The 13660-nt window shown below is 42.2% G+C and overlaps 1 protein-coding gene across 10 annotated transcripts in view; it reads right to left on the bottom strand.

Moving 5' to 3' along the window:
- Positions 1-13660, bottom strand: part of ATXN2 (ataxin 2) — a 53968-nt gene that overhangs the window by 3229 nt on the left and 37079 nt on the right. For 8 of the 10 annotated variants that reach the window (XM_054173081.1, XM_054173083.1, XM_054173080.1 and 5 more), the window contains 4 exons: positions 12767-12899; positions 8318-8371; positions 2711-2856; positions 1626-1853 (listed from right to left, as the gene is read on the bottom strand). In XM_054173081.1, the coding sequence (XP_054029056.1) occupies positions 1626-1853; positions 2711-2856; positions 8318-8371; positions 12767-12899 (561 nt within the window). The remainder of the gene's footprint in view (positions 1-1625; positions 1854-2710; positions 2857-8317; positions 8372-12766; positions 12900-13660) is intronic. The other 2 variants (XM_054173085.1, XM_054173086.1) reach the window with 1 other exon arrangement.

Raw genomic sequence — 13660 nt, 5'->3', positions numbered from 1 at the left:
AGTGGTCAGTTCTGACTCACACTTGCATCTGATTTGCTTTAGAGAGGTTCGCTTAAGTGCTTGGCACACAGAAAGGCAGCAATGGTCACATCCTACAGTGTGCACAGCACAGTTCAGGTATGGTTTTACCTTTAAGCTGACCTCAGAACGAATATGTTTTGTGTTTCAAGGGATGGCACTGAATGTGCCACTAAGCCAGGAGCTTGCAGCAAGACCCTTCTGAAGGGCTGCATGCAAGGCACCTTGAGAAGCTCTACAACCTGGGCATTCACACCAGCACCACCACACCAGAGCAAAGATCTTGTTCCTGGCAGAAACCAGAACGTGGGAGGACATGGCAAGATGCCACAGTAGCAGTCAGGTTTGGACATCCTCTCCTTATCCTCCCAGAGTAGAAAAGCAGAGAAATTAAAAGCCTAAGAGAATTAAAAAGCTAAAAAACCTCAACATCAGTAAAACAGCTCCTAAATACCTATGAACTCATTGGCTTAACTGACTGTCCCAGGGACCAAAGCAAAGATTTTTATCAGAATTCTGCAAGGGATTGGACACCTATTAGACTAACCTCCCTAATTAGTTAGTCACAATATCCCAAACTATTGTTAACCTGTATGAGAAGGAATAAGCCAGACACCAACTACTTGGTCTGAAGAAGAAATTGTGCAGGCAAATTACTGATTAGCTTGGCTCCTTGACAAAGAACACTAAATCCAGGGGTTTAGTAAACATCAGGAAATCTTTGTAACACTGCTTTAAGCAGAGCTCTTTATTAATCAATCATGTGCTTCCCTTCCCAAAATCCTTTTTTTTTTTTTCTTCAGTGAGTTGACCACAAGAGAGCAGTTAAGAAAAGTGAGTTTATGGTCCTGAAGCAAGGACTGTTAAGTTGCCCAATAATCACAGGGGATCTTCTGCATAAGCAGATTGTTTGGAAGCGCACAGACACACACACACACAGAGGTTTTCCTTTCAGCAAGGGTTGTCTTGCAGTCATCTGCACTGAATCTCACCTATCTCCCACTGCAGTGTCCTGCTGCTCCCTAGTAATACTGTGTCATATCCTTTACTGGATGTACACATTTGACTACAATGCAGAGCCTAGAACTGCCACCAAAAGCAGCAGTTCAGCCCTCCTCCTCCACTCGGCTCTCACCTCCAACCTTTCTGTATGCCAGCTCTTCCTGTGATCATGCAGTGAACCTGAGTAGTGAACTGATTTGACTGAGAAAATAGCCTAAAATGGGGGTAGGGGAGGCAAACTTCAGCTGAATCATGTCCCCAGTCTGGTTTGCTGCATGGCCCAACAGTTCTGTGAGAGGAATGGTGGGGCAGGACAAGGATGGGAGCCGGGAACTGGGAAGAGAGCTCAATTTCTTTCAGTAGCAGTGCCAGGTTAAGATGGTCTTCATTAAACTACAGTTGTAGATGCACTGGGTGTTGGAAGCTGAGGTCCAAATATCTTGTAAAATTCTAAATAAAGGCAATGTACAGACAGAAACCTAAATAACACAACAGGTAGTCTGTGCTGAGAGGTGACAGAATGGAAATCACTTCAGCAGGCCCGACTGTCCTAACTTTTGTGGCATTAAGACATTTAGTCTTGAAGGTTGTTAAACTGTGTTTACCTGGGGGACATGGGCCATGTGTGGCGGATTGGTATATGCAGGTTGAACATGGGAGGGATGAATGGTGAAGACTGTTTGTTGTGCTGTAGGAAAACTATTTTGTGGAGACTGCGTGTTGGAGCCTGGCGTCATGGAAGGTGGGGTTGGAGCTAGACCTGCGTGGTAAATTGCCGACTGCTGCTGTGGGTTTGCCAGGTGGAGTGCCTGAGCAGCCTGGTGCTGATGATGCTGCAAGAAAAAAAAAGAGAAAGAGGATCATTTAGGTGTGGTCTAGAAGAACAAAACATTTACTCTGCAAACTAGCATGAGAAAGGTTTGCCAACTGCTCTCAATAGTGATTCTTTACATGGCAAACCTAAAGATCTAAGGTCAGGAGGAAACTAAATTCAATTCCACCAAGCTCCTTTCCTCCTTGAACTATGAAGTCATGTGAGCAGGAGTCTGGAAAATAGAACCTGAACTGCCAAGGAAAACCAGGGAGAATTTGCAACCATGGAGCCAGTCTTACTTCCCAGTTGTGCTTGGCACCCCAGAGTTATTACCAATAGGTAACTAAGGCTTGCAGTACTATCACAAGCCTGATTTTGTTTTCAGCTGATTGACTAAATGCAATCAGATGCTTCTCAGCATTTATCTGCTGTTTCCAGTTGCAATTTCACTCATATTAAAGCTCTGACAAAATTAAGATCCTTCCTTAATCATAATACAGAAACAAGTTATACCTTATCCCCTGTGAGGAAGGAGAAACGAGTGGTTGGACTCTTGATGTTGGTCCTTAATAAGGACAAGGAACTGCCACAAGGTTCCTTGCTAACTTGTCATGAGCCTACCACTATTGAGTCCTAGCCACTACAAGGAGACAAAAATTACATGATATAGCTCTCCTTCCTTCCTTCCAGAAAACCAAAGGGAATCTAGACAAGTCCTGCACGATGTGTGTCACACGCAGCTCATTTGGGCAACTGCTCCATCCTAACATTGTTCTTCTCAAAGAAACCAATGCCAATACCAAGAACCAGACAGATGCAACACCTTCAGCACAGCTTGTTGTATACAAAGACATTAGCTCTGTCGAGGTCCGTTACCTGCACGGGGCTAGGAGCAGGGTGGCTTCCAGCATGTTGGCTTTGCTGCTGGCCAGTTGGTGTGGCAGAAGGCTGAGGATGCGGAGGATGCGGATGCAGGGTAGCATTAGGGTGGGCATACTGCTGAGCAAGTGAGCCAGTGGAAACTAGGATGAAAAAGAGGAGTATTTAACAACGGATACACAACATGCACCTCGTCAAGTCACCGTCTGCACTTGGAGATTCCACTCTCTCTCAACATACTGCAAATATATCCCCTCCCCCATCTAAAATCAAAAGTATTTATCTTGCAAATAGCCAAGTATCTTACCTTGCTTTTGTGTAGTTTGGTTTTGCAGGGAAGTCTATAAATAACCATAATTAGACAGTTCATCTTCCCTAGTTTGACAATGCAACAGCTACCACATAGAAAAAAGCAGCATTTCATCTTTTGGTTTGTCAAACAGACCAGTTTAAAAGATCAAATTTTTTTCTTTTTTTTTTTTCTTTTCTTTTTTTTTCCATTTTCAGACAATTTAGGTTTTTTTTCCTGAAATAGACTTTTTCAAAGGTGTTACAAGCCATTTTTATTTCCACCATCCAAAAAAATGCTTTGGCCTTATACCTGGCTAACCTCACCATGCTACTCTTCTGGAGATTGCTCACAGTCCAGTCAGTGTAAAGTATATTCACTTAAGAGCTACAGGTACATACAGCACACACCTGTAACAGTTGAGATAACTGAGGCTGCTTGAGCATCAAATCTTGTACTAAAATAGCCTCATCTTGCCTCTCCCCTCAAAGCCAATTACAATCTGTTCTGGATCACCACCGTTCTGTGAGCTTCTCAACGCTGCTGTGAACTATTTAATTCCCTCAAACAGTGGCAAATTAGGTAAGAAATTCCAAAAAAGGAAAAAAAACCAACTTCACAGCAGAAAGCTTCCACACCAGTGAAACCACATCTGTTGCTACAGCCATGCCAGTCTCCAACAACAAACTAATGTCAGCAAGTCCCCTCTTGAGAAGTCCTGCTCTGTTCCGTGCCACAATTAATTGTTGGGTTTTTTAACTTCTGAGGGCAACTAAGAAAAGCCCTAACAACAGCATGTCTTCCTTTAAACACAAAGCATGCAATGGGAAAGCAAGACCCCATGAAAATGAAAATGCTTTTCTTATTCCCCTCTATGGCTTGTAGATCTTGTGCAACAACCAGTCCAGTTTACAACCACACTCCCTGCACATGACAACGCGTGCTGCTCTCTTCAGCCTTACAGCTTGTCAAGATCAAGGGTGGTTTTGCTGACAACAGTGACAAAACAAGTCAAAGCAAACTATCAACCTGTTCCTGAATAGTCCCTGCAACTGCTCCCTATTTGTTTTGGTACCTTTTTGTTGCTCTGACTGCAGTTAATTACTGCTTACTGTCGGGTTACAGCTTTGTTCATGGGGTTTGTATTACATGGGAACTCAGTGGCTGATGTGTCCCAGCACACCTGTAGAACTGATGGGTTTTCTGGAAGTGTTTTCCTGCTCTGCTGAAGAAACCTGAAAAGTCGGGCACAGGTGGACACTTCAAGTGCAATCCCCACAGATTCACAGCTAGTGAGGTGTGCTACCCCATTTCTGCAAGTAGCTGCTGCAGCTTGGGAAGAGTTTCAATGTGTTGGGCTCCAAGTCCATGAGCACACAGAACTGCCTGAGGGTGTATGAAGGATGAGAGACAAGATGGGTGGAGAAAATGGACAGAAACATAGCTGCATCTGAAAGCACAATAGTATTCAGCAACAGCAAGACTCCAAAAGACAGTAACTCTACTGTGCTCTACTAACCAGCCCTGACACACTACCACCCTGTGCAAATACTTGTTTTCCTCCAATCTGGCTTGCTGTAAAGCTTACAAATGTTAGTTGTAACATTTAAATTCCCACAAATCCAGTCAGAACATTCTTGCCTACTTTGAGATTTGCCTCCCCTGTACAGGTCACTATGGTGGGCTCTTTGGAAAATAACTGCTCACCCCATTTAACTTAATCCCGCCCTGCTGTCTTGAAAGCTCAGATAAATCTTCGCTGAGCAAACAGTCCAGCAGTGATGTGCACCACAGTTTCAGGCTGTTAATGCAGATGAACTTCATATAGAACTGCAATCCTGAATTCTTGCAGTTTGAGTTGATCCTAATATGCCTGAGCATGCAAGTGTCCTTGATGTGGAGCACAGAAGCGTGTGGAGCACTATGAGCATTTCTGATTGAGAGGGGGGGTTGAAAACACCTCAGTATTTTCTCTGCCCAATGGCAAAACTAGCAGTATCTCCACCCACAGCACTTTGTTATCCTTTCAGGTACAAGAAAAAACTGTTTTTTCCCCCCCATATCACTACTAAAATTTATTTTGCAGCAGCATCACCCCACCAGGCTCCTGTTCGACTTTCAAACATTGCTACATGGAAATCATCAATGGAAATACTGATCATTTTCACAATATGCATTTTACTGCTTTCTACAGCAGGGAAATTTCTCAACCTCATTATTATACACACTCTGAAGAAGACCAGAAGTTATTATCTCTGTCAAAGTAATAGAAATAAATGCATAGAGGGATTGACTTGCTTGCCAAAGGGCATGCTCCCAGAAATCTTCCTCAGCTCTCATCCCACTGCCTCAGCCACAGAGCTGGCATGCCCGACTACAAATTAACTTCAACTCCATTCCAGAGGTTTTAAAACATATATGAAAATTAATTCCAAGTTGTAAGAGAGTCAAGGCTTCCCACATCCTGCCACATCATTTGTTAAGAGGCCCCAAAATAATGTGGTACTCCCTTAAACCATTTGTGCAATTCAGCTTTCATTCTTTATAGCCAAGAGAATAATAAACCAAATTATTCTGAAGCAGATCTGTCATACAGTAAGACTTCACAATGGACTTCTCTCTTTAGAAATCAGTTAAACTGAAGAACAGTACCCTAAAGAACAGAGACAGAAGCAGGGGGGGGAGGATTAAGTTTTTTATCATAGTAGCAGCTCTACCATAACCTTCTAATATCTTTCATCCACAGCTTTGCATTTAAACTACCAGATGTTTTACAGCTAAATACTTTTATTTGCCTAACTTCTCCTCTCCCCCATTTTAACAACTTACCCTCATAAGCTCTGCGAATTTGGTTAAAACTAGTTCAGATGCTGCTGCAAATTATGTTTTAATAGTAATATTGTAAGTGCCTTTCAAAAAAAAAAGCTATTTGAACTTATCTAAACCCTGTACACATACTGCATCCAAATCAAGAAGGGTTCAGGACAGGCAGGAAGCCTGAAATACGTGCAGAGATCTCTGCTAGTTCCAAACCAGAGTTCAAACTTCAGCTCTCGAAATGAAAAAGCTGTTCTGTGTTTGGCTGGTGCAATTAATAGCTCATGACAAGCCAATGAAATCTAGGAGACTAAGGAGCCTGTGAAAGGAGTCTTGCAAAACAGCCATGAGAAATTCACCTGCATAGCCAGAACTAAAGCACTTTCACTGTGACTTTCTCCAGCCATTTCTGCCTGTTCAACACAACAGCTCACTACCCATATCAAAGAGCAAATAAGATAAGACAGGAGGTGAAAAAAAAAAGAAAGAAAAGAAAAGAAACTACCAATTATCCAACATTTCCCCCCAACTGTCAGGCCTTTGGAGATTTTTCCAAATGGCCATCTAGTATCCAAGAAAGTGCTGAGAAAGCTTAAGGAAAGGACACAACAACCCTGCGTATCTCCTTGCTTCGAGTAACCTCAGCTCAGTCCAGCACAAATACCCTGTTTTTCTCACCCTTTATGGCTTCAGTTCCTCTCCCTAAGAAACACTCCCTGGTCTAATCTGCTTTACTTCTGCATGTTTTTGATCAAGTAGGTGCCTAACATGAAATATTTAGTTGCACTAACCTTGCAGAGATACATGGTGAAGATAAGTGACTCGGTAATGAAGGGAGCAAAAATATTAGATGGATTGAAATTACTGAATTCGACTCTACAAAAGCACAACCCAGTATTCCAAGAGGCAAACATGTAGCAGCCAGCCATCAAACCCACAGAAGGAGCTGAAATCAAAAGAGATGAGAGCAGCAGAAACCCAGCAGGGCTCCCAGCTCCAAGGGTAAATGCAAAACCCACATCATGTAATTTCATCTTTGCCCTGGTAGGAATTTTGACGTTGCCAATGGTGGTCATCGGTGGTCATCATCCAAAGATGCACTGAAGAGCCTATTTTCAAGAACTGACCAGTGAACAAACTTCAAAGCTATTGCCAGAGCCAGTAAGATGGTGAGGATAACTACATTTAAAAGACCTGAATGGTAGGAAGCAAAGAAATAGCAAATGTTTCTTTCATAACACAAACATTTAAAGAAGTCATTTGACACAGGTAGAGTGGACTTCACTTCAAAGATATCCATGAAAGGAACGAGCTTATCAAAGTGATTTCAGTGCACCAAACCAAGATGCGTGAAAACAGGACAGGTCAACAGCATCCCACACCGCTGCTTCCTGCAGAACCATTTTTGTGCAAGAAACACAGCAAGCCTCCTCCAGAAGAGGGGTTTGGAGAAGGAGTGGCATTTCTCACATCCCTCTTGCATGAGCTAACTTTAAAAAAAAAACCAAAACCCACAAGAGTGCCTGGCATAGGCTGCATGGACTTGAGACAGACACAGCAACGAGTCTCACTGCAGGCTAGGAGCAAGCACAAAAGCAGCCTGAAACTGCAAATCCTTCTTAGCCACATCTTGGGTGACAGTTACAGCTCATCCTGCAACCATATCCTCCCGAACTAGCTTTCCCAATGTGCTATGAGCAACATCAACATACAAGGCAGTGTTTTCACTTATCTGCCTTTCCCAGAACACAACTGAAGGATTAGCTGTTGTGTGCTGGGAGCATGGAGAACATTGGCCCCCTCTCCCACAGCTTCCACTGATGTAGGTCACCAGGAACACTGCACAGGAGCATGGTAATATTGATAATGCTCGTCTGCCAAAGAGGAAGCACCTGATGCTGTGCACCAGCGAGGAGCCCTCTTCTTGCCACTCCCTTTTTAATAATGACATTGTTCACAGCATTCCTTCAGAGGTACCTAAGTAACTCTACAGGAAGTTTCTTTCACCCTAGCTGCCACTCAAGTGATTTCCTTCCAGAGGCTCAGAATTTTGAGCCACAGCTTTTTTAAGAGATGAGGCACAAGATACTTCTCCTTTTAGGAAGCCAATGAACTTGTCAAGTTTTAAAAGTCCCATTTTGGCCAGGAAAGAAAAGGAGCGACGTGCTTCACCCAGGTTTTAAGCAGAGGCTATCCACACGCAGCGCTCGCTTCTGGTTGCAGATGAAAAGACTGGGTAGTAAAGTCAAGAGATTAGTTGACATGCAAAATACATGTTAAAAAACCCCAACAAATCATCTTCCTGTGGTCATATAGATCTGCTCAACAGCTTCATACACCCCCTCCCCCATCCACTGAAAGGAACCTTCCTGCATTTTCCACATACTGGTTTGGTGCAAGGAAACTTGTTCCCTCAACACGTCCCATTCCTTTTAACATCTGTTCTTTAGAAACTGCTTTTCTGTACAATCAAAATTAGTACAAAAAACCCAACTCACTGGCAAAGTAGAAAGAAGGGCCTGTCTCCTTGCTGTATGGTATTTTGGGACATGCTGAATTTGGGAAATAGAAAGGTAAATTAGCCTCTTGCCACGTGCATGCTTCCCGTCTTCTGGAAAGGTCAGCGTCATTTGTAATGTTTTTATTTTAATTCTTTTATTTTCTCTTTTTTTTTTTTTTTCTTTTAAAGATTGTAGAACCATGCAGATTTTTTTTTTTTTTTTAATGTAATCTAGGTACTATTAGAGCTGAATATTTAGTTTTTCATGATTGGAGATGAAACAACACAAGTCTCAAGTAAGCCTTCCTTCTTAACTGTGACACTGAGCTCTTCAGTTCTTAACACAAAAATAAACTTTATGGCAATTAATGGTCTATTACAGTCCACTGTAATGAGAAGGTTAAAAAGTAATTACACTGAACCAGAAATTGGCCCCTTGCTTTTTCAGCTCTATCGCTATCACTCTTAACATTTCCAAGACACCTTTGGTGACTGGTTCACTCTTAGTCCCTGGAGAATCCTCTGAAGTTTATATTATATCCATCATTGTACTATCAGGGTAATAGAATTTACTCTACTGCTGAGACAGAAACCAGATAAAGTTAGAGACAACACCAGACTAGTAAAACATATGCAGAAGGGGAAAGGGGAAGGGAGAATGGGGACAGGAATGAAAGCACAAAAAACAGGAAATGCATCTGTATAAAACCAGTCTGGTTTTACACAAGCTTGGTTTTAAGCACAGAAGTTCAGTTTTTCAGAGGACTCCAGTTACTGCAAACACAGGCAATTCAGCTACATGGGAAAGCTAACACAAGTTCATTGTCACAGGTTTTAACACATCCACCCACTGCTTAGGTAACTCAATTTTCTAAGAGCACAGGGTTAGGTCTTCTTGTGACAGAGACCAAACAAACTGCAAACCACGGCCAGCAAACTCCACCAGCCCAACGACATTGGTATCGGGGAGATCAGACAGAGCCAACATCTGAGACAGACAGACAGAACATTCTGAGAGCAGCGAGCGGTTTGGCAGGGTAAGAACGACAGCTCCGTTGGGTAGGTGCGGGCAGCAGTTAGAGGTGTGTGTACTGCTCTGCTTCTGCAGTGCCTGCGTGTCAAACGTCCCTTGGTAAGGGCATCTAAGTGGTCACGGCTCCAGGAGTTACGAGCTGAAGGGTGTGATAGCCTTTTTTATCAGCTGGCTGGTAGACAGGAAGAAAGAGCTGCTTGAACATTGTCCTTCCCAATTGTGTTGTGAAAGGAAAAACCCCAATGACTTAAACACTCCTCCATCATGGGTTTAGATGGGTCTAGCGGTGACCATGCAGCTCAGCTGCTCTGCTTCTCTTGAGCTCTTGTTAACAGCAGGTTGTGAAACAGCAGCAGGACACTAACAACTGACAAGGAAATCCCAGAAGTGCAGAAATATCCCATTAAACAGCACTGGACAAAAATACTCCTCTTTAAACTGCAGGAGTGCTTATCAACACGTGTGGGTCACAGTACGTATTTTGGATTCAGCTATCTCTTCAGGAGACAGGAAGGAAAACAAACCCCAAACTTTTGGCAGGGAGGGTAGTTCATTTAATGGCTCAACAGGCATTTCTCTTCACTGGCAGGCAGTTACTACTCGCCACAGCCTTTCAACTTGTCCCAAACCATCAGTGAAGATAGAGTTTCAGGTCTCACCAGAAAACATTTTACACCTTAAGATTACTTCATAACACTTCATAATTCATTGACTCATCCCCCAACCCCCACATCTCAGTGCAGTTGTCCTTGCAGATATCTTCTCTCTACCACATATGTAGGAAAAAATTGAGTTTGGCAAGAATTCTCTCAAGGAAAGCACTTGTACCTTGAAGGGGAAAAGGGCAGTGAGAGCCCACTGAATCCTGCTACCCACAAGGAAAAATATATTTTAAAATAAGTAATTAACAAAATTAATCAAATAGCCATTTTAAAGAGCCAAAAGGAAATCTGGAGCAAGTGCTCCAGCAATCAAAAGCAGCAGTGGTTGTTCCTTCTCAGGAAGTTGTTATTCTGTCCTTTCAAATTAGCTCTAAGAGAGGACCAGAATCAAAGGGCATTGGTATATTTAGCTCAAAGATACTGTGGGCAAACTTAGGATTCCCAAAACAGAGCATAAGTTATGGATATTTTCTTAGAGCCACTCAGCCAGATGTGGATGATGCCAGCACGTTGTTCTTTAGCCATGTATTCCATAAGCAGCTTCACATTTATCACCTTTGCCATTTCTACATTTTTCCCAAGCATTCACGTATGGCTAAATGGAAGCTGAAGTGAATACGTTACAGATGGATACGCTGAGGCACCACAATCCATCTAGGCAAGGTCTTCAAGCACTCAGCACAGGGAAAACTTGCAAAAATCTGAACTAAGCCAATGCTGCACTGTATCACAAGTCATTCTGTGTGTAGCTAACTGTAAACTCTGTAGGTTAAGGGTGTATTCGAGCCAATTCATGTTTGCTAGGCAATAAACACTTCTGCACACGGCAAGAACATGCTCTTAAAAATGTGTCTCAAGGAGTTTCATGATCCAGCAGGGTTGAACAGCTTCTAAAGTAAGAATTTCAAGCCCTTGATCATTTACTGGGAAGGTGGGAGAATATTTACATGAGTCACCAAGTAGCTACTTAAAAGAGCACAGGAGGATGTGTAATTTCTGTTAAATGAGGTGCTCTTGGAAAAGTAATATTTAATTACACAGCAGGAAATACCAAAGAGTTCTCAAGTTTGACCCAACTTAGCTGTTTGCACTGGTGGGTTGTGACATACCTACAACAGATAAGCTGCAAAACCAACACAAAATGAGATCTAACAGTTGCAAGTTAGATTATCAATGAAAAAAAAACCAACCCTATACAGACATCTGATCAAAGCCAGCCAAGGGAATGAGCTTGTACTTCAGTGCTGTAGAGCTCACTGGTTACAGAAGATAAGGATGGTGCACAATGGGAAATTGCTAGGAAGTCACATGCAACCATTGTGAATCAAATCTCATATTATCTCGTGTTTGGTTTTATTTTAATCAGGATTCGAGAGGAGAGTTTTCACCAAGAAAGGTCTGCAAGCCTTTGATCATTCACTTTGTGGGAATTCTATTTAATCTAATGAAAAAGCAAACAGAAGATCTGTTTACACGGACACCTCGAGCACAAGAGTTGAAAAGATCAAAGTAATACAATTAGCAAGGACCTGTGAGAGACTCAATTTCTACAAGTAATTTCCATTTCGGGATCAGCACAAGTGAGCTGAAATATTCTTCCTCCAAGTGTCAAAAAAGGTTTCTCTCTATTATTTTTGCTTCTTAGCTATGTTACCATCCCACTGCAGACATCTGACAGGATGTTTTCAGATGGGTAAGACACAGACTTTTTAAAATCAGAACGAATTTCACACTAAGCTTCAGCTTCTTAGCCTTGGTTAAGTTTCCATGACACATGATGGACTTCCATTAAGCAGCAGTGTAAAACTAAGCACCGGAAAACATACAAAGATGTCTAAAGGTACAGAAAATCTTTTATTAGAATCTAAATCAATAATATACGTGACCCAATAAAAGTCTTCCTCAGATGCTATAACAAGTATTGAAATGCCATGTTTTCAAGAGACCATCTGCTGTTTTGACATTTTATGACAGTTTCCAAGCCTTCTAGCAACCTTGATTCTACCTCTTTCAATAGCATGTTTTGCAGTGAGTTTTCTCCTCCGAATTGGGCATTGATTTATCATACATTTATCAGGCTTTCCAAGTTGTTGGGTTTCTGGTTTGTGTTTTTTTTCCCCACATTTTACTTTGTAACAAGGTAACCCACACTTTCAGCACTTCACTCTAATTGAAATATGCCCATCTGATAATGCTGGAGACTAATTGTCAAAGCCAGAGCAATACATGAGCCGTTTCATATACTTAATTTCTTGACTTACCAAAAAAAGGAAAGGTAAGCAACACATGTTTTATTTTGCTTAAACAGCAGTGTTCATACTGTTAATAATGCTAGTAGTATCATAAAGACAGCATTTCACTAGTTGTCAGAACTAAAGTCAAGTTGTGAAACTGAGGTCACAGCCTTGCAATAAAACAAGTTCTAATTATCATCAAGAAAACAATCAAGGAATGTTGTGTCAAGAGCATCAAGAGAACTCGAACAAACTTCTTTCAGCAGATATTCTTTAGCAGCTCCCAGGTTGAAATCTCATCTTGGTCACTGGCATCCTACTGAAATCAGCATACTTGAGTTGTCATTTTAACCCGGTGGGCTCAGTTTTCAATGCTCTGCTCATCAGCTTACGAAACATAAACCACATTTACTGGTGTAATCTGAACGATACCCAAATGTTTGAAGCTTGAGACTATACACATCCCTGGCACAAGGTAAGGACTTAAAAAGTTACATATAACACAAAACGTTTCCTACCATACATAGCATGCGTCTGTTCATGCGCACCATACTGTGTTGCAGAAGAAGATACTAAACCCGGCTGTGCGTGTGTTGGTGGTGCCATCATTCTAGCGTTGCCCTGTATTACAGGGCTATAAACATGAGGATGCTGCAGTCAGAGAGAAGAAAACAGGCAGTTAATTGGGGGACCTGTACAAAGACACGAGTGTCACCTAAACAGTCACGCTTCAAAACGGTAGGAGGTTGGCCTTACTGAAACGCAGAGTGAATCGGGTATCAACAGAGAGATTTCAAACTATCGAAACTCAGCTAGACAGGTTTCAAGCTGTGACAGTTCAATTAGAAAAACTTCAAGCTAGCAGAATTATCCCAACTGCTTCTAAAAATGTGAAACTAGAAACGGACAAAGAGCCATTGGCGTATCTGGTTTCTTCTACCCTGAGAACACAACAAGCTTATGTACATAATTATCCCTCAAATTGTGCCAGGGGAAGTTTAGATTAGGTATTAGGAAAAATTTCTTTGGTGCAAGAGTGGTCAGGCATTGGAACAGGCTGCCCAGGGAGGTGGTGGAGTCACCGTCCCTGGAGGCATTCAAGAAACGTGTGGACATGGCACTTTGGGACATGGCTTAATGGCCATGGTTGCGTAAGGTCAAGAGTTGGACTCGATCTCAGGTGCCTTTTCCAACCCATACAATTCTGATTTTACCACAACAATGCTACGATTCTGTATTTAAAAGCCCTTAAGGTAAGAGGAGTCACAGAACCACAGAACGGGTTGGGTTGGAAGGGACCTCTGAAAATTGTAATTTCCAAATCCCCTCTGCTAAAGCAAGGTCACCTAGAGTAAAACAGCCAGGAACACATCCAGGTGGATTTCGAGTGCCTCCAGAGACAGAGACTCCAC

This window comes from Dryobates pubescens, chromosome 25 (assembly GCF_014839835.1).
Source record: "Dryobates pubescens isolate bDryPub1 chromosome 25, bDryPub1.pri, whole genome shotgun sequence".
Classification (NCBI taxonomy): Eukaryota; Metazoa; Chordata; class Aves; order Piciformes; family Picidae; genus Dryobates; species Dryobates pubescens.
Note: the sequence above shows the minus strand (reverse complement) of the source record. Positions and strands in the feature narration are given on the sequence as shown.